At 39.1% G+C, this 24,979-nt stretch overlaps 3 protein-coding genes and 1 long non-coding RNA gene across 4 annotated transcripts in view; 2 read left to right on the top strand and 2 right to left on the bottom strand.

Moving 5' to 3' along the window:
• The window catches only part of LOC117462104 (receptor-type tyrosine-protein phosphatase N2-like), a 305,455-nt gene extending 290,097 nt beyond the window's left edge, over positions 1-15,358 (bottom strand). Inside the window, exons 1-2 of the mRNA XM_034104169.2 lie at positions 15,065-15,358; positions 3,717-3,767 (exon numbers count right to left, since the gene is read on the bottom strand). Of these exons, the coding sequence (XP_033960060.1) occupies positions 3,717-3,767; positions 15,065-15,143 (130 nt within the window). The 5' untranslated portion in view covers positions 15,144-15,358. The remainder of the gene's footprint in view (positions 1-3,716; positions 3,768-15,064) is intronic.
• On the top strand, positions 4,983-8,397 carry LOC117462106 (uncharacterized). The gene is made up of 2 exons (XR_004553800.1): positions 4,983-5,235; positions 7,854-8,397. It is a non-coding gene; the product is annotated as an uncharacterized lncRNA (long non-coding RNA).
• Positions 15,359-16,257: 899 nt separating the features above from the next.
• Positions 16,258-21,517, bottom strand: LOC117462641 (uncharacterized). Its single transcript, XM_034104907.1, has 3 exons — positions 21,473-21,517; positions 16,995-17,754; positions 16,258-16,340 (listed from the first exon to the last, which is right to left on the bottom strand). Exons 1-3 carry the CDS (start codon positions 21,515-21,517, stop codon positions 16,258-16,260), a joined length of 888 nt encoding a protein of 295 aa, XP_033960798.1.
• A 406-nt stretch (positions 21,518-21,923) lies between these two features.
• Positions 21,924-24,979, top strand: part of LOC117462642 (WD repeat-containing protein 37-like) — a 53,513-nt gene continuing 50,457 nt past the window's right edge. The window contains exon 1 of the mRNA XM_034104908.2: positions 21,924-21,932. Within this exon, the coding sequence (XP_033960799.1) occupies positions 21,924-21,932 (9 nt within the window). The remainder of the gene's footprint in view (positions 21,933-24,979) is intronic.

Consider the following 24,979-nt stretch of genomic DNA (forward strand, 5'->3'; position numbering starts at 1 on the left):
AAAGCTTCCTGAGTGAGACAGGTGGATCTCAGAGGAAACAATGGCTGCAGCTCCTCATTGTTCCTTCTCTTTATCGGGACCTGCCTCCCACTGATTGGCAGCTCAGACTCTATCAGGACTCACGGCAGCTCCTATTGCAGGCCTATTCAAATGGCGGCCCGCGGGCCAGATGCGGCCCAGAACCAACTCCCGAGTGGCCCAGCCTCCCGTAGCCAAATTCCTACACTAGTACAGACCATGAATGCAACACTCCGCGTTGCATAGAAACCACTAAACCACAACGCAGTACGTTTTTTGAAAGTGTATCTGGTGGTGCTAGTAACGGTGGTCATATGATAGCAACTCTAAAACATGTCTATCGGAACTCTGAAGCGTAAACAAAGACAAATCGGTCATTGATCTTGTGGAGCAGATGCGCGAGTCATTGCCCAAGTCAAGCTGGACCTTTTCGCGACCGACTTGAGTACGGGTTGGATACTGCATTTTCCGACGCTCCCCAAATACATCACATCCCCGGCACAAATCACGGATGTGATGACAGATTTCATTGCGAGGTTGAAAGAGAACTTTGCCGGTTGATTGGATGGACTTGCTCTGCCCACAGAGTTGATGGGCTTTGTCAGAGACCCCTTCACTGTTGCAATAGAGGGGGACGTATCAACCAGAACAAAGGAAGTGGTCCCCTGCATCGACGAGGGGAAATTTACACTGGAATTTATTGACATGCATTCATCCGTAACCATGGCACCAGAGCAGCGCACTAACGGGCCAGCGAAGTTTTGGAGTGATGTCAAAAAACAGCAGTTCCCTAACGTTCAGAAAGTAGCGATCTGTGTGCTCAGTATGTTTGGATCAACATACACATGTGAATCAAGCTTTTCACACATGAACTCAATAAAAAGTAGCACTCGCTGCTCCCTGACTGACAGCACTCTTCACCAATGTCTTAAGATTGCATTGACATCCTATGAGCCAAAATCACTGCTCTTGTTCAACACAAAAAAAGTCAGCGATGACAAATCACAAATGAGGTGATAGTAAGCACCTAGTTTACTATAGTAGACGTGTAGTGTAGTATTCATGTTATTTACCCTCATCCCTTGTTATGGGTTTGTGCAGGGTTTTACAGTTATTTTTGTATTCATTTAAATGAACTTTGTAATGTGTCTGGGTCAATTGTGACCAAAACGTATGATTTTTTTGTTATTACTTGAAAAGTGAAAACATTATAGTATTACCTCTTTTTGTTACATTGGAGCTCTTTAACTGTTTGTTAATGCACTTTTTGATGTGCATGTGTCATATGTATCCAATTTTATTTTGTATGTGAGGACATTTATTAAGACTGCTATTATTGTATTCAGTTAAATGCACTTTGTGATGTGCCTGGTTAAAACAAAAAACCTGAATATTTGACTTCTAAAGCAAACAAATGTCATGCTACAACTGTGCACTTTTTTTCAGATTCTGTTAAATTAATGCTAATTTGTTGTGTTTTTATGCACTTTTTGATGTACCTTTGTTAGATGAACAATGAATAAAAATGGCATGTTTTTCATCGCAGTAATATGTGTTGGTTTAAAATGTGTCATTACCCGCTTTTTACAGGCCGCTGAATGTCTGGCCCAGCTGAATTTTGTAGTTATAAAATCTGGCCCAACTGAATGTGTAATTGAATAGCCCTGTCCTATTGTCTCGCTGCAGAAATAAAACAATGAGCAGCGATGGTATTGTTCCGCTGAGGACATCTTCCTGCAGAAACACATCTCAATCCTGAGAGGAAACAAGAGCTTCTCTTTACCTCGGCAAGAAATCAAATGTTTTTATACTTGAAATCTTTCAAGTTTTGTTGAGCTTCTGTTGTAGCAAAATAAAAGGGTTTGCATGGTGTTATTAACCTTTTTACCCACTGCCTATACCCCCGTTTGAACACACGGACACACACACCATGTATACATCACTTCAGGGGACATTACATTGACTTACATGCATTTCCTGGAGACTTATCCTAACCTTAACCAGAACCAACACATGCCTAACCCTAACCCTAACCAAGACTTCACCCTAAAATTAATGATGTCCCCATAAGGGGGGCGAGTCCCCATAAGGGGGGCGAGTCCCCACACGTAACTGTGTAAACAGATGTAGGTCCCCACAAGGATGGTAATGCTAGACCACACACACACACACACACACACTATGCAAAAACTATTATGTGCAATATGTTCCTAGCCAATATTTTTATAACTACTAGCTGTTATACTTAGTTTATTTTATAAATATAATTGTTTGAAATGTAATTATTTAAAATACTATGTGCATGTGTTCTGGTCTCTATCTATACTTTGCTGTCCATAAATGTCCTCTTTGTTCACTGAGAAAAATAACCCTGAACAAATTGCTTTAATTAAATGTATTATTTCAACAGCTTTCACAAAAATGCATTACGTTAGTTTTAAGGAATAATATTACGGTTAAATAATAAATCAACTGAAAAAGGTTCATTTTGTCCTGACTGTTTTCACTTCCTCGTATTTATATTCAATTTGACAGCAGACGAAGTGTGAGCAGCAGAGCTCAGAGAAACTCGCAGCAGCTGAGCAACCATCCAAACAAAAGCTGTTGACGCTTTTGTTTGTACTCAATCAAAGCAAAACAAGGTCACCTGAAGGCGTCGCAACACAGACGGATACAACATAAGCCCCACAGCTGACGACACCATTCTCTCACAGACTTTGTTTCCTACTGTCGGCATCAGATTACATTTCAAAAGGACACCGTGCACACAGGAAACGACCCGGCTAATGAATGCAGGACAAACACACTCAGCCTATAACACACACACGCACACACACACACGCGTCAGGAAGCAGGTCAGAAGCCACCTGCTGCAGCTGACAGACATGCTAAATGAGATTATAATACTCGTTACCATCCGGCTGCTCTCTGTCTGTTCCTGCACAGATGATGATGAGTGAAGTCTGTTCTGCACCGCACACCAATGGAACAGAGTAGAAACCCCCCATGTATCACGGAGAGGAAGATACACGTGTTTCCAGTATTTAAAGATCCGTTTCTGTGATGGACTTTTTCACATTTTTTATTCTGGGTTGATTCTCAGCAGAAGACACAAGGGAAGAGAGAGAGAGAGAGAGAGAGAGAGAGAGAGAGAGAGAGAGAGAGAGAGAGAGAGAGAATGTAATTGTAATGTATGTTAATGTTGTTAATTATTCTGTATTGTGATGCTTTGGCAACATTGTTTAATTTAACTTTCATGCCAATAAAGCCCCTTTGAATTGAATTGAATTGAGAGAGAGAGAGAGAGAGAGAGAGAGAGAGAGAGAGAGAGAGAGATTCTAAAATAGGCTATGAATGTACATTTTTGCTGATTTTAAACTGATTCCGCAATCGCTCTGCATGTTTTAATTTAGACACTTGTATCACAGATCAGCCTTAAAACTGTGGTTCAGATGCTGGTATGCGATCTGGAGAAACTTAGCTATGCAGTACGTGGTTTGGAAAATAACTGGTCACTATGTATTACCGTTATTAGAAGTGTCTTTCTCACCTGATACACTGCATCATTTTCTGTGTGTGTGTGTGTGTGTGTGTGTGTGTGTGTGTGTGTGTGTGTGTGTGTGTGTGTGTGTGTGTGTGTGTGTGTGTGTGTGTGTGTGTGTGTGTGTGTGTGTGTGTGTGTGTGTGTGACATCTTACCATTGACGCAGACTTCATACGGTGAACACAGCTCGTTCTCAAACAGGCAACCTGTTGCAGAGAAACAGGAAACCAACAACGTGTTAGCAGGTTGACGCGTCGCCATTTCAAACAATTACAGCCAATTCCCATCTTAATACAAATACAGTCGAGAGTTAGACCGAGAGTTAGCATTGCAGCAGTAAACGAATCCAGGTGTGTTAAAGTTGACTTTTAGTAAACGCAAAGCAATCGTCCGCTTTCTGTCGACTATCCAAAAGTAGTGAGGACTTTTTGTTGACTGTTTTTACATGACACAACAACAAACCAGATTCATTTCATCTCCATAATATCTCGGTGACATTTGAGAAACATCTTGAAAACGGGACATATTAAAACCAAGCAATCGGCAGGAAAACGTCCGTTAGAAAGTCCATTAAAGCTCGCATTTACCCAGAGTTTACACTGGGTTCAGAGGGAAGCTTTACATGTGAGGAGCCAGCAATATGTTATCCTGTTCCACTTACAGGAGATCTGGCAGCACTTCTTCACACTAACATTTCTACACAGGACGTTTCTGCGCCTGTAGCTTTAGAGAATGGAGACGGTTGTTTGACCTTTTTACAGGTATGTATAGCATATAGACCAGGGATGGGCGAATGGCGGCCCCCACCTCCTCTTTTTGCGGCCCTCAGATTAATTTATAAACAACGTAATTAATAAAAAAAATATATATATTATTTTATGTTTTACTTGTAGTACTGATACCGTCCACTAGTCTCCTCGTTACGTCGCGAGCTGCGTACATGATTTCGTTTGGCAGCCAAATTCCACAAAATAATCTGTGACGCGTTTGTGTGTATTGTGTTTGTTTCCCGGGGCAACCCTCACAAGAAACCCCGGCTGCTGTTATGCCTGCTGTGACGTCAAGTCACCGCTCGTAATTATGTCTTTACAAGCTTCAAAGTTGTTTTTATCATCTGAATTTGGCGACTGCCGTGTTATCTATGATCACTATACGCCTTACATTCATAATGTCAGCGGGAGGGAGGGGGGGCGGCGCTGAGGAACAGCAGAGTGTCTTAGCTAGGTTCAAGTTAGACAATTACATACTGTACATGCAATTTGTGTGTGTGTGTGTGTTCCAAGTGAATCTGTGGCCCCCTGGTGGCCAGTACATACATTACGTGGCCCCCACCACCATCCAAGTTGCTATATATATATAGTATATATATAGACTATAGAGGTGAAAGCCATGACATGTTCTTTCCAGCAGCTGCAACACGATACAAAAGCTCAGGTGCTAAAAAGCTGATGCCGTTTGATTGTGGCAGCAGATAAAGGACTCCGAGGTTAGTTTGAGTGTTACACATGGATCTTAATCTCCTACTACAATCCATTATATAGCTTTTAAAATAACTAAGACATCTTCTAGCCTAGAGATACTAAAACTCTGATCAGACTGAGCAGTTTTTAGCAGCTCGGGCGGCTTTTTGAGTTTGTTTTCCAAGAGAGTGAAGCTTGTTGCTCCTAATTGTTGGTAAGCATTTGACGTTGTGTGCACGAGCGCCTTGCATGCCTCTAGGTTTAAAAAAAAAAAACTAAACTCAAAACAGAAAGTGCCGGACTTGATTTGGTATTTTCCTATTTCCTATTGGATGAATTTAGGGGACTGCAAATGGGTCTTTGTATCTATTTAATAAGGCTTTATCCAGGTGTAATATAATATTCAATATGCACTGTGTCTGATCATGGCCTTGGACTACTACACTGAACACAAATATAAACGCAACACTTTTGTTTTTGCTCCCATTTTTCATGAGATGAACTCAAAGATCTAAAACATTTTCTAGATACACAAAATAACCATTTCTCTCAAATATTGTTCACAAATCTGAAAGAATGTGTGATAGTGAGCACTTCTCCTTTGCCGAGATAATTCATCCCACCTCACAGGCGTGGCATATCAAGATGCTGATTAGACAGCATGATTATTGCACAGGTGTGCCTTAGGCTGGCCACAATAAAAGGCCACTCTGAAACGTGCAGTTTTGCTTTATTGGGGGGGTCTGGGGGGGTCCGAAAACCAGTCAGTATCTGGTGTGAGGGTTAGGGGTAGGGTTAGGGGTAGGGTTAGGGTAATGTTGTGAATCGAGTGGCCTGTGTTCGTCGTCCATAACATACGCCTGCCCATACCATAACCCCACCTCCACCATGGGCCGCTCGCTTCACAACATTACCCTACCCCTAAAAAATATATATCTAATAGCAACTCATCAAACAATATTCACATCCTGTCATCCTCTTGTCAATAAACATATATTCACTTACAGTAGAGATGAGTCTCCTCTGATAAAACTCATACAATTTCTTCCACCGTCCTTTTATGTTTGTCAATATTCTACTACTACTCTGATACACACACACACACACACACACACACACACACACACACACACACACACACACACACACACACACACACACACACACACACACACACGAGCGCGAGGGAAATGCTCCGGCAAGCTCCGGCTGAAACCAGCATTATGATGGGATGCTGTAACCATGGTGACACGGAGGGATCAGACAGTGACAAGGACACTGGAATTGCACAATATTAAGACTGAGGCATTCACTTGATGTTCCTGGATCACTAGATAGATATTAAGTTATTTTAAATGTTTGTATTTGATATTATGTTGTGCCAACAAAGGCTAAATTGCCAATCAACTGAAAACAGAAAAGAAAAGCTTAATATGTTTGCAGAAAACTCCCAAAACACAAACTCGGACTCCTGTTAAAAGAAAATAAACAGCAGCAATTCTCACCTTTCAGATCTGAATATGCTTTCAAGCATCTCCAAGACCTCTTGTATTTTTTACCCAGAATGCAATCAACAATATAAACGCCATGAACAATACACAGAGGCTTACAACTAAAAGGGAATCATAGCATTTATTTTATTTTATTTTATTTATTTTATTATGTATTTATTATGTATTTTTAAAGCAGCAATACTTTTGTATGCATCTATTAATAAAATAAAATGTGTAATTGTTTCACTGTCTATAATGCTATTATTTTAGCACAAAATAGAAATGTTAAATTCTTTAAAGATCACCTATCATGCTATTTTAAAGGCATATATGTGTGTGTGCTTTTTCTCTTGCGGGTTTATCATAAGGTGAGTTCCTTTTTTTATTTCCTGCTTTTTAAACACATGCTCTCCAGTACAGGTTAGCTCTGAGTGTTAGCGATGCTAATGTAAACAAAGACGAGATTATGTCCAAAACACGTCAGGCATTGTTTCTGATAGCAACTCTCTGTGGGTCCACCATCCGAAATTACGTCATATCATGCAAAATGCACTATGTGATGTCTTTTATACAACAACATGTGTCCCCGGTGTGTCGGGGAACTCACACAGCGTCAGAAAATAAAACCCTCTCTCTTTTCCTCCGTACCCAAATCTCTAAAAAAGGAGCTACAACGGAGCTGATCCAGATTTGCGTCCGATATGACGTAACATCTGAAATGTGGACCCACGGCCCAATCAGAAAGTTGCTATCAGAAACAATGCCCGACTGTTTTGGACGTAATATGGTCGGTGTTTACATTAGCATCGCTAACACTCAGAGCTAACCTGTACTGGAGAGCATGTGTGTGAAGAAGCAGGAAGTAAAAAGGAACTCACCTTGTGGTGTAACCGGCAAGAGAGAAAGCCTTTGAGCTCCAGACTGTTTCAGATCCTTGATAATCAATGATATGGCGTTTCATCACGGCAGCATTTAGTTTAGACGGTAGCTGCCGGGTCCCGCATGAGCTCAGACCCCTCCTTTTTATTATGTATCAATTTTAGTTTTTTAAAATCTTTATACCCAAATCAGCACTTTTGAAACAGGAAGTGAAATAGAGAGATATGAGGCGTGGCTAGAATGGGTGATCTGTTTGGTATTTTGAGCAAAACACTTCATAGACATGTTTTTTATATATTTCTATATATATGAGACCTATGCTATTGCCTAAAAGTAGCATGATAGGTCCACTTTAAAGAAACTTCACTATGATCCAAAATGATCAAGAAATGACTATTAAGAGGATTTAATTCAAAAATAAAAAGGTGTGACGACTTTCTTTTTCCCATTTCACTTCCAGATAACAGTTCTTCTCCAGACAGTAGAAAGTGGAGGATATGGAAGATGACTCTGAGTGCTACTTCTGGACTTCTGCTGCCACCCTGAGTTGTAAAACCCTCCTTCCTTTCGGCAGCAGCGTGTGAAATAGGTTGCAGTGTTTGCGCTGGGGAGCAACAGAGAGCCGGTGAAGCAGGAGGAACTTTAGGAATTTCAATCAGCTTCCCCCTGTGAGCAGAGAGCAGCTTTAATGCCTCCTGGCAGAAACATTACAAGCTGCGCCGACAATAAAGGGAACTACATTTCCCAGGATGCCATCTGTCAGTTTGCATCACACACCTGTTCAAAGGGAAAGGCCAAATGTTCCGGACGTGCTCACCTTGACATATAAAGTTAAATGATTGAATTGACCTTAACAACTTTTAGTGGACATTCATGAGGAGATTTGACTCGAAAAATAAAGAATGGGTCATTCTGTAATCCTGTTATGGTCTGTCGAAATTCAAAATACAGTTTATTTTCTGTTAAAATATATTAAAAAGCTTGTAAAAAGTGCACTTACATGTGTAATGTGTAATGTGTAATGTGAAATGTGCATTTTTGCTAACACTGGCATTTTTACATCATGTGTTGTATAGTTATATCGATTAAGTTGAACTGTTACTATCAAATACCATTACTTAATTAGTCAAAACAGTCCATCAAAATGCTGAACGTTTTTGCACCAAATATCTAAAAATCTCTCAGAAAAAGCCTTAAATCTTTGTAATCTCTACATGAGATATAACCTTGTTTATATATTTAACAAACAGTTTCCTTATCAACAAGCCTTAAAGTAATCTCTTGTGAGTGCTAAAGTGGATTCAAAGTGGTCGAATCAAAAGGCTAATTCATCAACAGTAGCTAGCTAGCTAAACGTAGCTCTGTGATATATTCCTAAAGTGTTATTACTCTTAATTGATGCTGAAACGCTTTTATATCAAGTAATATGTCTCACCTTTAAGGAGAAATGTAGGCGAATAAGCGTAACTTTTTCCAAATCCGACAAAGACAACCACAGAGCAGTCAACGTTAGCTTAAACTCCGATATAGCATCCAGGCTCTGCTACGACATTGAGCATCTGATTCAAACAAAAAACATTTCCAATCTGACCTGCAAAGTCCTCCTAAAGAATAACATGGTTGATTTTAAAACTATAATCCAGTCAATGGCATTGGAAATAACAGATAAAACTAATACTTAACTGTAGCTAAGCTACTTAGCCAGGCATGCTAACTTTAATGCTGACGTTTCTTTCATTCTTATTTTGTTTTGTGTTTTTTTGTTTAGTAATGGATAATAAAATGCCACAACTGTCAATACTGATACACTGGCATTGATAGCTGGTATAACTGTGTTTTTTTTTGTATATTATGTGTGTAATTGAGATAATTTACTTCATGTAACTATTAAGCTATTAGCTCAATTAGGATTTTATAGTAGGCTACATGTGTGTGTTGTTGAATGAGCATCCATGTCCAATAAATGAATGACTAACCAGCGTAAATACTGCTCTTAGGTTTGATTACTGAGCTTTGTTTGGAGGATTACAATTTGGGAGGTAGGCAAACAGTCAATCAAGTGTTATAGTGTTATATAGATATTTAATAATAATAAATAATAATAATAGATTTAATTTGTTAGCACTTTTACAGGTGCTCAAAGACGCTTTACAGATACAGTATAGTGAAGGGAAAAGAAAAGGAAGGAACAACAAATAAATATATAGTTAAAGTCAAATAATTTAGATTAGTTAATGTTCCCGACTTGGTCACCTTGACATATAAAGTTAAATGATTTCATTGACCTTAAAACCCTTTAGTATACTTCCATGAAGAGTTTGTAATTGCAAATGTCCATTCAGCCATTCTGTTATCCTGTTATAGTCTGTAGAAATTCAAAATACAGTTTATTGTTCTGTTAAAATACATTAAAAAGCTTGAGTCTAGCTAAGATATTAGTTAAATTAGGATTGTACAGTAGGCTACATGTGTGTGTTGTTGAATGAGCATCCATGTCAAATAAATGAATAACTAACTAGCGTAAATACTGCTCTTAGGTTTGATTACTTAGCTTTGTTTGGTAGATTACAATTTGGGAGCTCAGCAAACAATCAATCAAGTGTTATAGTGTTATATAGATATTTATCGTTGTTGTTTGTCTCTTGGCCTCCCCCGCTCTCTAAATCTTAAATATTGTCAGCACAATGGCCTTCTGTCTCGTTAAAAACAAATTACTTTCATTATTTATTTCCCCATTCGGCTCTGACCTTCTCCACCACACAATGTTATCTCGGTTTTGTTGACATCTCTGGAAAGTTGATAACCGGTCGGGGTTGCAGACTGAAGGAAAAAAGCCTTCCCTTTCTTTTGTAGGGTTATTTTGATCCTTCCGAAGGCTGACTCACTTTCAGGTTTTGCCCATGGCTGATCAGAAAGGGTCTTTCCTAATTGAATGTGTGTGTGAAGTGAACGTCCCTTAGTTTGTTGAAACAGGACAGCAATCCAATTAGTTCGTCACGACAACAACGACGCCACCTGACAATTCAACGGAAGGATTTGGAGGCAAAGTCGGCGTTTGATCATTTCTATTTGCAGAGACTGTTGGAAATCCATTTCTCAATTAAAAGGTGTACGTGGGGGTAATCTCTCTTCGTCTCCACCAGCGACAAAAACAACCTCCTCTCGTGTTCCTTTCTACACCGATTGTTCAAAACCACAGCATTGATCCGTACATCTGGTGGTCTTTGTTTGCAGCGCTTGCTTTTACTGTCGCTCTCAAATCAAACGCTGCCCGCCTTCATTATGTTTCTGAGTTTAGCGAGTCGACCACGGCATGTGTTGACAATCCAAGATACAGTTGCATTGAGCTACAATACATCTCTTGTAGTTCTGCGGGGTTTTTTAATTACATGTTGTGAGTGTTAATTGGGTGAATATTATTGGTGTTTGTATGTAATTTAACTTGTGTTAAAGATAAGGCTTTTAGTGTAGCTTCATTAACATCATATCCTGACACTACATACTGATATACACCTGAACATCAGCAGGAGAGGACTCTTTAAAGTAGAGACACTACATACTGATATACACCTGAACATCAGCAGGAGAGGACTCTTTAAAGTAGAGACACTACATACTGATATCCACCTGAACATCAGCAGGAGAGGACTCTTTAAAGTAGAGACACTACATACTGATATACACCTGCACATCAGCAGGAGAGGACTCTTTAAAGTAGAGACACTACATACTGATATACACCTGCACATCAGCAGGAGAGGACTTTTTAAAGTAGAGACACTACATACTGATATACACCTGAACATCAGCAGGAGAGGACTCTTTAAAGTAGAGACACTACATACTGATATACACCTGAACATCAGCAGGAGAGGACTCTTTAAAGTAGAGACACTACATACTGATACACAGTGAAGAACAGTAAACCCTGCAGAATAAGCTCATACAGGAGGAGATATCAATCAAAACACAGACACGTTCTGCACTCAAAAAACATTGATCCAGAACAGTCGATGCAAAGGGAGGTTTTTGATTGATTTGCATATTTTTCCCAGTTGTTTTATTATTTTAACTTATTAAAATGTTTATTTTAATATTCTGTTGCTTTTTTATTCATTTTGTATATTTTTTTTAATTACAATTGTTCACAAATGTTCTGCATTTTCATTTCTATATTTGTATACTTCAAATATGTTTTTTTCATATCCATGTCACCTCAGTTCCCACCAAACAGCAGGTGTCAAATGTTAATGACTGTTTCCATGGCTACGGTCACACAGCGGTGGCTCGGGTTAATGATTCAGAGACCTGACCAATCAGTGAGTCAGATCCCAGGAGAGCAATCTGTCCCTGAGAGTGAAAGGTGCAATAAACACAAATCAGTGTGAGCTGACAGGAACACAAGAGACACCTGTGACTTTGACATCTTGTTCATTTCTATCACATGTTGTCCTCCTGGTTTGATCTTTTTAAAGCATAATAGTATAACTAATCACCACATCTACGTTTCACCTTTTTAAAGCAACTCTATTCCTACTTATTACTACAAGTTGTACGCTACTTTTTGAAAACGTACGATCAATAGACCTCATCTACACAAAATCCAACCTAATTTCTGAGTTGAAAAAAGAAAGATATTACTACGTTGCCCCGAGAATACCAGATGCAGTACATTTGAATACAACCCACACCCCCCCTAATGAAAGTCATGTGTTCTCATGGAAAACGTTGCACACAGTACAAGCAGCCATAAAAACACGTACAAAGTTAAAGTAATAACCCTTAAAAACAAAAACTGTAAATCTTGACGAGGATATCTAATATCTATTCAGAATATGTCTTTACACTCGATATAAGACCTGATAACTTAAAGGTGGGGTAGGTAAGTTTCAGAAACCGGCTCGAGATACACTTTTTGTTATATTCCATGGAATGCTCTTAACATCCCGATAGCAATGAATATCTGAAGTGCTTTGACAACAAATCCATACAAAAATGTCATCTGTAGAAGCCGTAATACTGTAAAAAGTACAACGGATTGGATGGCCTACCTGCCTGTCAGCCTTCCATCGGGGCACACACTTATCTCGTGCCCTCATTGGTCATGTGCGCGTTCGTGTGTGTTGGAGGAGGGGCTCTGAGAGGAAGTGGCAGATGTTCTCTGGTTGTGTATTTTCTAATTCTAGCGATCTCGAGCCGGTTTCTCAAACGTACCTACCCCACCTTTAAGAAGTGGCGATGCCGTGAGATATAAGGTCTTGCTTTTAGACATCTTGTGAAGTCAAAGATTCTTAAAAACATATGTTTTCAAGTTGTATCTCAGATGAGTTTACATTTCTATTGGAAACACACGGACTAATGAATCATCAGAAAGCAGAACGCTATCGAGCATTACTGGCTTACTTCCTAACACAACATCTCCTGATCCTGGTCAAATGAAGCTCTTTCAGGAAGACTGGTACATTCAGCCCGCAGCTGCTTATCATCACGGGCGTCTCTTTAACCTATTTCATTCACTTCCATCTCCAGCAGCCAATCAGCGAGCTGCAGCCAAACTTTAAAATGGTTCCCCTGCAGTCAGCTGTGATTCAGGTGTTCATGCTGCCGCGCGCCTCCTCCCCATCCACCTCCTTCATCACACCCAGTGCTCATCCCATCCCCTCATCAAACCCAGATCTTCAGCACCAGTGTCTAGACCCCGGGGGGGGGGGGTCCCTATGTGCTCACGGCTGCATTTCCCCCTTTAGATATACCATTTACGGATCGGGGTCTAACCGCCAAAGACTTAATATTTATCATATGGCATGCGTCAATAAATGTTCTTTAAACAAAATGAAGTCTCTCTTGATTGAAATACAGTTCAAAATAAATGTTCCCAGATAATTACAAGATGTTATTTATTTATATTTCACACCTTATTTCAGGAAATCTTACCAAGCAAATGTTCACTTGTTCTACTGCAGATCTGTTCGACTTATTACAAGCGAGAACACCGTGTTTTCATTATTACTTGTTTTTGGAGCAGCATGTTTTCCAGTCAGGGAACCAAGAAAAAGGTTTTCTTTCCTGTTTTTGGTGATGTCGTGCCGATTCAGGGTTAAAAAAAACATCTTGCCATTTAGACTTGTTGTAATTTAAATGTCACGGTGTGTCCACAGTAGAGGACTTGAGCACTCGTGTGAAGAGACAGCCACTAAACAAGTGTGTTCTGCTGCTTTCAAAATAAAGTCTGACTGGTTTCGGTTCTGATCAGAAGTTTCAAAATAAACCTGTTATTGACCACAGATGCCCAAACTATGATGCAACTCAACAACAACAACAACAACAACAACAACAACAACAACAACAACACCACACTAAGATGCCTGTATCATTTAATCACGTATCACAACAATTTATACTCAGGCAGAAACACACACTAACACACTTTACTTTTCCGATCAATAGCTGCTTCTGTTCTGAGCATAGAACTGGATATTGGAGTGTGTGTGTGTGTGTGTGTGTGTGTGTGTGTGTGTGTGTGTGTGTGTGTGTGTGTGTGTGTGTGTGTGTGTGTGTGTGTGTGTGTGTGTGTGTGTGTGTGTGTGTGTGTGTGTGTGTGTGCGTGCGTGCGTGCGTGCATGCGTGTGGAGATCATTTTTCATTGCTTTGCATTAATGTCATCACTCATCACATTCTTTCCTGTTGTTGTTTACAAGCTTGTGTACACAACTGCAATTATTTGTATTTTATTTCACAGTTGGTACTGTTCCTAATGTTTTAATAAACTTACTCCCAATAATTTGTATTTTTTTCTACTATTTATTGATTTATTTATATACATGTTCACGTAGTTATTGTATGTATTACTTATTAAAGTACTTCTATATTTTATGTACATTTAATTTGGACATTTATGATTATTTTCTATACACTGTATTGTATATGTTCTGGTACTGTCATTTTGTAATTAATGAATTAACTTATTATATTATTCTTTTTTATTTTACCTATAACATTATTTATACATGTATCTATTTTTATTTTTTTAATATATTCTGGTACAGTGTAAACGTTATTTGTCATTCTTAATACTAAAACATAAATACGATGTATTTTATTAATGTGTATATAGTTGTATTCCTAATTTATTATTTCAATTATTTAATGAAAATCTTCAAATAAATAAATGTTATTTTTAATTAATATCGTATTTATAGGCCTAAAACATAATTGTATACACATTTTCTGCATTGTATTACCTACATTTGTCTGCATCAAATATTTTAATCTTTACTAAGATATTATTAATTATTATTGTATTGTTTTTTTTCTGATATAATAAATCCACATTTTCCTGTATCAGCCTCTTCCTGCACTTCACATGTTGACAGGGTCTCCTTTGCACGCAGAAGCCCCTTACATCCTGCTCCTGGTTTATTTCCCTAATATTCCTTATTTCTTATTTCGCTGATATTCCTGATTTATTTCTGGTTTATTTCTGGTTTATTTGCACAGTTTATTCCAGCGGAAATCCCAGAATCACCGTGTTTGTTTTTCCAGGTGAATCTACACATATTGACACAGAGCAGAAACAGAAATGGTCTCTCGGGTTGGCTTTGAGGAAGGGGATAGAAACACGAGCAAACACGCAGCTAATTATGAAACATAATTCTCCTTTAATCCACTCACCGATTCTCCTGTCAGCAGCAGTGGAGAAGCAGCTCAAGGAAACGAGGAAGAGGAGGCGGAGGAAGGAAAAAGGCTCCATGTCTCCTCTGGGTCTTTTTATTCTCTCAAGGTGTTCAAAAGGACATTTTATTTTCTCTCTCCTCCACCGAGGTTCGGTTGGTTTTCCGGCCGCCTCGGAGTGTCTGCTCGGCGGATAGAGGAGCAGAGGAGAGCCCGGGATGGATGGATGTTGGAGGAGAGGAGAGAGGAGGCAGGGCGTTTCTGCTTCAGGAGAATCAGACCCAACTGCGTCAAGGCAGGTTTGGTTGGATAAGGTACTTCCGGTGAAGGTTTTCAAAATAAAAGTCTGGGAAATTGAGTTGTTGCATTTTCCAAAATTAAAATAAATTAAGATAAAATAGACAAGATGGACCTTTATTAATCCCCGAAATTCAGTAGTTTAACAGCAACAGGGTAAGAAGAATGAAAAACAGGACAGCACAGATTCACGCCGATTAATAAAATCAAAGATAACAATTAAAAATGATAAAATAACTATAAAATAAGAAATGAATTAAAATTAACATATATACATATTAGATATATTTACATGTGTGTGTGAAAACGGTGATTACTGATGAATCACACGGAGAAATGCACTGTTTAAGGAAAGATTCATCTCACATCTTGAAAATAGAAATACAATTTATTACAAACTCAACCTGTTAGCTTTTCATTTTTATGTGTTTCATTTCCTTCTTCAAACTTTGCTTTATGCATTCAACACATTGAGACTTAGACACGAATAAAAGACCTTTAGAATCAAATATCTACAATGAAAGAAGCTCTGGTGCTTTCTCTCTCTCATGCTTTACAAGAGAAACAACAACATACAAATAAACCAATAACGATATTCAACAAATATTTGGAGCAAAGTTTACATTTCCATGCAGAGAAATATGAGTTGAGGTGAACAGAAATGCTCCTGAGCAGTGACAGCCTCCATGGCTACACAGAAACAGGAAGGAGCGCCGCCTAAAGAAACTCCAACATCTACAGAACAACTCACGAGAAGACGTTAAAGCACATCCCATAATGTTTGATTGACAGCTGATCTCTGTGCAGTGAAGACATGAACAACCAGCTCTCAGCAACAATGATGGACGCAATGAGTTTAAGAAGTACAAGAGTTCCTCAAATGACTTCAGGCTCTTTCAGTTTACAAAACTCAGCTGTGTTTCCATTATCACAAACCCAAACTCCAGCATGCAGCGGCTGAGTGAACGTGGTCTGGACTCTGTGGAGGAGAGTCATGGTTTCAGAGATGCTGTAGAACAGGGGTGTCAAACTCAAGGCCCGGGGGCCAAATCCGGCCCGCAACTTCATTTTATGTGGCCCCATAAGAGCTTGCAAAGAATATAATATGTTTATTATAAGGTTACATGATGATTTACAGAAGCACATTGCCCATAAACTACATGTCCCACAATGCATCTCAAATTAGATTTTCTTTCTCAGAATTTGACTTTTTTAATTCAAAATATGCCGTTTTTCTTAGAATTTGTCTTTTTCTCAGAAGTAGATTTTCTTTTAAATGTTATTTTTTTTTCAAAATGTACTTTTTTTTCCTCCGAAATTTCACTTTTTGTTTTTCCAGAATTTGGCTTTTCTTTTTAAATCATTTTGTGACATTCTCACTGAAGAGACTTGCAATTATTTGCCCTAGACTTCTGCTTTCAGACGTAGTTAATTATGAAGTTATTACCCTATTCGATAATAATCCAATGCAGAGGCAATCATGTAATATAAAACATTATTTTATATTAAATATTTGTATATGTATTTTTATATAGTCTTAAAATTACAACCGGCCCTTTGAGTTCAACCATAATGCTGATGTAGCCCGTGATGAGATTGAGTTTGACACCCCTGCTGTAGAAGGACAGAATACCTGCTCTGTGATCCAGGTACACTCCTACTCTGGAGGACCGAGGACCTGAGACGGGTGTGTTGATTCTCTTGTAACAAAATGTATAACTGTTTTGCTCGTAAATTAACGCCCAGGATTTGTCATTGTATCCAAATAAACTTTCAGTCCCTGCTCTGCTGATATTCTTGTATGAGACTGCTACATGAACTTCTCCCCCTCTCCGCTCCACCTCCCAGTAACATGGATCCAGAGTGACTTCCTGTGAGTATCTGAAGAACCCAGCTCTGGAGGTGGGCTCTGCTGCTGGCCGTAAAACATCCACTTCAGTCGGTGAGACGTGTGTCCACTCCTCTCTCAGGACGTCCTGTAGTTTGTCTCTGACTGCTGACAGGGCCGCCGTCACGTCCTCAAAGTAGCTCAGAGGACGGATGTTGGTGCTGGAGGAGTGTGTAGCTTCACTGAGGGGGGCTGGCAGTGAGGAGGAGGGGTAGCTGAGCAGAAACTGGTTGTGGTCCTCTGTGTGAAACAGCAGCTCCAGCTCAGCGTCTCTCCTCTTCAGCTCAGAGATCTCCTGCTCCAGCTTCTCCTGGAGCTCTCTGACTCCACTCACTTCTCTCTCCTGCTGGGATCTGAGCTGCCGCTTCACATCAGAGCTTCTCTTCTCCATGAGACGGATCAGCTCAGTGAACGTCTTCTCACTGTCCTCCACTGCTTTGTCAGCAGAGCCATTGACGGCCTCCACCTCCTGCTGAAGCAGCTTCACCTCCGTCTCTCTGTCTCTCTGTTTATAAAATAATACAATTCAATAACGTGCTTTAACCACCAGGTGTCCCTTTCTATCAGCTGTGCACCTTTATGGTGGAAATACAGCCTATCTACCAATTGGATCAAATATAAAAGTCAGCCGAATTAGTGTTGATACTGCAAGGAGACGCATTGTGTGAAAAGAAATGTAAGATGTTGTTTAATTGCTTATATATTTATGATCCACGTCACGTTTTCAGTTTTTGCGGCAGTTCCTCATGTTTGTCTAGAAGTCTTCTCATCAGGGCTCTATAAATAGAGAACTACGGCAGATCTGTAATACTTAATGCAGCCGAACCGTGTATTACAATGCCGTTATATGATGACTGTGCTGTAAACTCATGGTTTTGTGTTGGGTGTATGAGGGTTAAATGAATGGGGTTCAGTTTATGTGAGTGTGACTTTAAATCTGGATGGAGATTCGCGGGGTTTATTGATGTGTTATAAATAGAGGGGGATATAAATGAATGTCATTGAGATTGAGGAATCAGTAGAGGCCACTAGTAAGTGTGATTATTGTACTGAATGTGATTTAATGTGTGTGGGATATGTGTGATCCTAATTGTTGTATTGTTGTTGTCCTTTCTCTTCTAAGGTTAACAACCTATTTAGATTTGATTAAATCATCAAAACTAGGAGTTGTTTCCGTCCATCTTGATTCCACCCATACTGTCGGGAGATAGACAGTACAATGACTTTCAAAGAGAAAAGCAAGCACACTCGGAATAAAGTATTATTTTATTTTTAAAAAACATTTTCAGATTTCACATCACATAAACACCAAATCCCAGCATGCATTGCGGCTAAACCATCCAATCATCGAGCTGAGGATCTTGCTTACGTCAGTTTCCGGTTTCGTTTATGACAGATGTATTTTGTTTTACACACATTCCTTCACATTTACATTTAAATTTGCATTAAAGTATTTCGTGAGGCCTTCTAACATGTTTTTAAATATAACTACGGTTGAAGTTGAAGAGTTTGTAAATTAGCATGAACCGAAGCTGTTGCCTGGCAACTCAATCGCACAACGTCACGTCCGTTAATTCCACATTCACACGCATGGATTAACATCGATTTAATACATTAATGTAGCCTTTGTTTCTGCTAAAAGAGGTGTCGACCAGCTGGGGCAACAAGAAAATGGGCGAAATCTAGTGTGACTATAAAAAAATAAATCATTATTATATTAATATTGACAATAACAACCGACCGTGTGACAAACTAAAGAAAAAAGCAAATTTTTAGACCTTATTTCTAATTTTAGGAGATGTCAATTGATTCCAATTTTCTCAATTTTAAAAGCCGTTATTTGTGAATTTATTTGTAATTATTTGATATTTTTCAGAAGATTTTGTCGTCATCTTACTCCAATGTTCTGTATTTTTGAAAACCATTATTTTCACTAAATAAAGCTTATTTTTCGCATATGTTTGACAATTTTACAAAAAGGGGAATTTTTGTTGTGTTGCAGATAATTTCTCTTAGTTTGGGTACCAATGTGAATTTTTTAAATGTCACCATTTGTACTTTTTTGTGTATTAAAAAGTTTTTTTAAATAAAGAAAATGCAATCAGAAGTGTTTTTATTAATGTGAAAAGTGGTGCAAACATATTTATATATATATTAGGGCTGTCAGTCGATTAAAATATTTAATCGCGATTAATCGCATGATTGTCCATAGTTAATCGTGATTAATCGCACATTTTTTATCTGTTCTAAATGTACCTTAGAGGAATATTTTTCAAGTTTTTAATACTCTTATCAACATATGAGTGGACAAATATGCTTTATGCTAATGTTTATTATCATTTGAACAATGACAAATATTCTCATGAATATTAAACACAACAACCTCTGAACATTACAAATATTCGCCTCAATTCAACCTGGAACCTCTCTCATACAATACAAATGGTGTGTGTGTGTGTGTGTGTGTGTGTGTGTGTGTGTGTGTTTGTGTGTGTGTGTGTGTGTGTGTGTGTGTGTGTGTGTGTGTGTGTGTGTGTGTGTGTGTGTGTGGGTGTGGGTGTGTGCGCGTGTGTGTGTGTGTTCGATGGAGCTATGTGCAACTCAAGGCATATGCTCGAACGGGAGCTGCCTGGACGCTGCAATCATGTTGCTGCAATCATGAGTGTGCTGACTTCTCCTCCAATGTCCCGCTGTCTGCTTCCTGCATCAAGTCAAGTGCTCGGCGCAGTTGTGTGGATAGGGCGCTCCTCTGTTTTCATTTAAACAGCTCCTTATATCCGTTAGCGCAGCTAGCTAGCACCAGATGCTAACAACAACAATAGCCGCGTTCACACTGCGGTACGGTAATGCACGTAAGGTCTCTCTCTCGCTCGCTCGGGCCACACACACACACACACACACACACACACACACACACACACACACACACACACACACACACACACACACACACACACACACACACACACACACACACACACACACACACACACACACACACACACACACACACACACACACACACACACACACACACACACACACACACACACACACACACACACACACACACACCCTCCCGGTCCTCCCGATGGCCAGTCGGTGCCTGCCGGTGAGCGTGGAAGTGTGGTCTGCCACAAGCGGGCGGCAGGAGCGGGGCTGTCAGCAGCATCAGCTTGTAGATGGTATTTTAAACTCGATGCGCTCTGAAACTACGGGGCGGCCGAGGACAAAAAATACACATGCGTTAATCGCGTTAAAATAATTAGTGGCGTTAATTTTTTTTTGCGTTAACGCGTTATTAACGCGTTAACTTGACAGCCCTAATATATATATATATATATATATATATATAAATGTTATCCATTGGGATTAACCCCTTGAGATGCACCATCTCGTTTTCAAGGGGGTCTCGACAAGAGCAACAACTTACAGACATACATAAACAAAAAGACAAAATGCAAAACATGACACACAAGACCAACCACATACAGTCTGTTAAGTACAATTCAAGCAATGCACACAATCATTACAATTTGAGAGACAGTCGAGCAAATCAGTTTCATCAATATCAGTTAATAACCAGTTGAAAGTGAGATAACAATGCATGTTTAAATAAACCCAATGAAGCAAGAGATCTAATGGCAGCAGGTAAAGTATTCCAGTCTATTGGGGCTTTAAACATGAACGCTCTTCTGCCAATCAATGTTTTTGCAGAGGGGATAGAGAAATAACTCTGAACAGAATGTCTAACTTGATGATTTGGTGAGTAAGGTACACAATACTGCTTTAAATAAGGGGGATAGTTAAGATAAATGCATTTAAATATCAGCTGAAGCCAATGCGTGTCTTCTTACATTTAAAGAAGGCCATTTAAGTTGGTTATACATTGTGCAGTGATGTGTACGAAAAGGACAACCAAGAACAAATCTGCATAGTCTGTTGTAGGCTATGTTGAGTGGAGCAAGATCTGATTTATGTGCATTTTGGTAGACAACATCACAATAGTCCATAATCGGAAGAATAAGTTGAGAAGCAATTCTCTTTCGGACACTGAGCGTAAAACAATTGCGAGAGCGGTGTAAAACACTGATTCCGTAATTGACTTTTTGTATTACATGCTTTATATGTAGTTTAAATGAAAGTTCAGAGTCGAGCCATAGACCAAGATATTTAAAGCTATCAACTTTATGCAGAGAAGTGCCATCCTTACATGTTATTACTACATTAGGTTTGGATTTGAGCTTCTGCCTGGTACCAAAGACCATGGTATACGATTTTGTTTTGTTAAGCAGTAGTTTATTGTGTGATAGCCAGTCCTGTAAGATATTAAAATCCGATTGAAGAGAGATGTGAATTTGTGAAAAATCTGATTTGGATGTATATATGACAGTGTCATCAGCATAAAGGTGAGTACAACAATTAATGAGACAAGAAGATAAATCATTTATGTAAATAGAGAACAGAAGTGGGCCCAGTGTTGATCCTTGGGGTACACCCTTTTGTTGGATCAACAGGTCAGACTGTTTTCCATTAACAACCACACATTGCTTTCTACTGTGAAGGTACGAGTTAAACCATAACACTGTATTATTAGAAAGGCCAATGCCGTGAAGTTTATCCAAGAGCAGATATCGATCAACGAAATCGAAGGCTTTTGTCAAGTCAATAAAAATGGCACCTGTGAGTTCACCATCATCTGCAGCAGAGTACAAGTCATTAGTCAATTTAAGTAGGGCAGTTGTTGTGGAGTGATTAGGCCTGAAACCAGATTGAACCGGAGATAACATATTATAAGTATTGAGATAATGTGACAGTTGATTATAAATTATTTTCTCCAAAACTTTGGAAATAGAGCAGATTATAGAGATTGGTCTATAATTATTTGTATCAAGTAAATCACCACCTTTATGCAGTGGAATGATGCGTGCACATTTCCAAATAGTCGGCAACTCACAGGTGGACAAAGACAGGTTGAACAAATCAGCAAGTGGGTACATGAGAATATGGGACGCCAATTTTATGAACCTGTTTTCTATACCATCGAGTCCTGCACTAACATCCACTTTTAATTCTGTGATAGCATTATGAACTTCCTGTGGTAGAATCTTCTTAAAAGAAAAAGAACTGTTGCAGTGTGAGTTACTATTAGAAATACCAGTCGTCAAATAGGAGTCAGATAGTAGTGTGGAACATACATTAGCGAAATGTTGATTAAATATTTGGGCAATGGATAATGGGTCATGAATTATTGTATCAGCAGTTCTTATTTTATTAATAGAATGTTTACCTGATTTGTTTAAAATAGATTTAATGTTAGTCCAGAGTGGCTTGGGATTCTTAAAGTCCGATGTGAGAGATTCTTTATAGTAGTTGGATTTAGCATTTCGGGTTTTGGTTTTACTCAGATTTCGGAGATGCCTGTATACTTCCCAATCGGCTATAGTTCTTGAATGACGATATATCGACCATGCTTTATCCCTTTCCCTAAAGAGACTGATGAGTTCAGAGGGAGATGTTGACCTTTGACCTTAACCGTTCTCACAGGTGCATGTTTGTTCATGACATCAGTGAGCTCTTTATGCAGAAAATCCCAAGCATCTTGTACAAAAGGTATTAGTTGAAATCTGTCTCAATTAAGGGCAACAACATCATTAATAAATAAATCAAGTTGTGGAGGTAGTTTAATTAATTAGATTTTCCGTACGCAATAAACAATTGAATGATCGCTGAAGCAATCCGACATGACACCAGCTTTTAAGATTCTGTCAGGGTGCGACACCAGTATCCAGTCAAGCAGAGATTGGGTTCTAAGAGTGATACGAGTTGGCTCATTAATTAGCTGTTTAACATTTAGACTACTGAAAAGTCTTTTCTCTCTATCAGATGATTTATCCAACCAATCTTTGTTGAAATCACCAAGCAAGATTATTTCATTTCCGCAGGAAATGGAGTTGGTATGGTCAATTATGTGGTTAAAAGACTCTGCAGGGGAAGAAGGTTGCCGATAGATGCTACCAATAGTTAAAGTAGAGACACTACATGCTGATATACACCTGAACATCAGCTGGAGAGGACTCTTTAAAGTAGAGACACTACATACTGATATACACCTGAACATCAGCAGGAGAGGACTCTTTAAAGTAGAGACACTACATACTGATATACACCTGAACATCAGCAGGAGAGGACTCTTTAAAGTAGAGACACTACATACTGATATACACCTGAACATCAGCAGGAGAGGACTCTTTAAAGTAGAGACACTACATACTGATATACACCTGAATATCAGCAGGAGAGGACTCTTTAAAGTAGAGACACTACATACTGATATACACCTGAACATCAGCAGGAGAGGACTCTTTAAAGTAGAGATACTACATACTGATATACACCTGAACATCAGCAGGAGAGGACTCTTTAAAGTAGAGACACTACATACTGATATACACCTGAACATCAGCAGGAGAGGACTCTTTAAAGTAGAGACACTACATACTGATATACACCTGAACATCAGCAGGAGAGGACTCTTTAAAGTAGAGACACTACATACTGATATACACCTGAACATCAGCAGGAGAGGACTCTTTAAAGTAGAGACACTACATACTGATATACACCTGAACATCAGCAGGAGAGGACTCTTTAAAGTAGAGACACTACATACTGATATACACCTGAACATCAGCAGGAGAGGACTCTTTAAAGTAGAGACACTACATACTGATATACACCTGAACATCAGCAGGAGAGGACTCTTTAAAGTAGAGACACTACATACTGATATACACCTGAATATCAGCAGGAGAGGACTCTTTAAAGTAGAGACACTACATACTGATATACACCTGAACATCAGCAGGAGAGGACTCTTTAAAGTAGAGACACTACATACTGATATACACCTGAACATCAGCAGGAGAGGACTCTTTAAAGTAGAGACACTACATACTGATATACACCTGAATATCAGCAGGAGAGGACTCTTTAAAGTAGAGACACTACATACTGATATACACCTGAACATCAGCAGGAGAGGACTCTTTAAAGTAGAGACACTACATACTGATATACACCTGAACATCAGCAGGAGAGGACTCTTTAAAGTAGAGACACTACATACTGATATACACCTGAACATCAGCAGGAGAGGACTCTTTAAAGTAGAGACACTACATACTGATATACACCTGAACATCAGCAGGAGAGGACTCTTTAAAGTAGAGACACTACATACTGATATACACCTGAACATCAGCAGGAGAGGACTCTTTAAAGTAGAGACATTACATACTGATATACACCTGAATATCAGCAGGAGAGGACTCTTTAAAGTAGAGACACTACATACTGATATACACCTGAACATCAGCAGGAGAGGACTCTTTAAAGTAGAGACACTACATACTGATATACACCTGAACATCAGCAGGAGAGGACTCTTTAAAGTAGAGACACTACATACTGATATACACCTGAACATCAGCAGGAGAGGACTCTTTAAAGTAGAGACACTACATACTGATATACACCTGAACATCAGCAGGAGAGGACTCTTTAAAGTAGAGACACTACATACTGATATACACCTGAACATCAGCAGGAGAGGACTCTTTAAAGTAGAGACACTACATACTGATATACACCTGAACATCAGCAGGAGAGGACTCTTTAAAGTAGAGACACTACATACTGATATACACCTGAACATCAGCAGGAGAGGA

Source organism: Pseudochaenichthys georgianus, chromosome 17 (assembly GCF_902827115.2).
Source record: "Pseudochaenichthys georgianus chromosome 17, fPseGeo1.2, whole genome shotgun sequence".
In the NCBI taxonomy this organism is placed as follows: Eukaryota; Metazoa; Chordata; class Actinopteri; order Perciformes; family Channichthyidae; genus Pseudochaenichthys; species Pseudochaenichthys georgianus.

What these genes read in the sequence shown, in the direction of transcription:
- LOC117462641 (XM_034104907.1), bottom strand. Translation starts at nt 21,517, where the DNA reads ATGGTCTTTGGTACCAGGCAGAAGCTCAAATCCAAACCTAATGTA. An exon ending in TCAAATCCAAACCTAATGTA is followed by an intron (nt 17,755 to 21,472) that starts GTAATAACATGT and finishes TTTTATAAACAG; the next exon opens with AGAGACAGAGAGACGGAGGT. An exon ending in GTACCTGGATCACAGAGCAG is followed by an intron (nt 16,341 to 16,994) that starts GTATTCTGTCCT and finishes TCTCCTCCACAG; the next exon opens with AGTCCAGACCACGTTCACTC.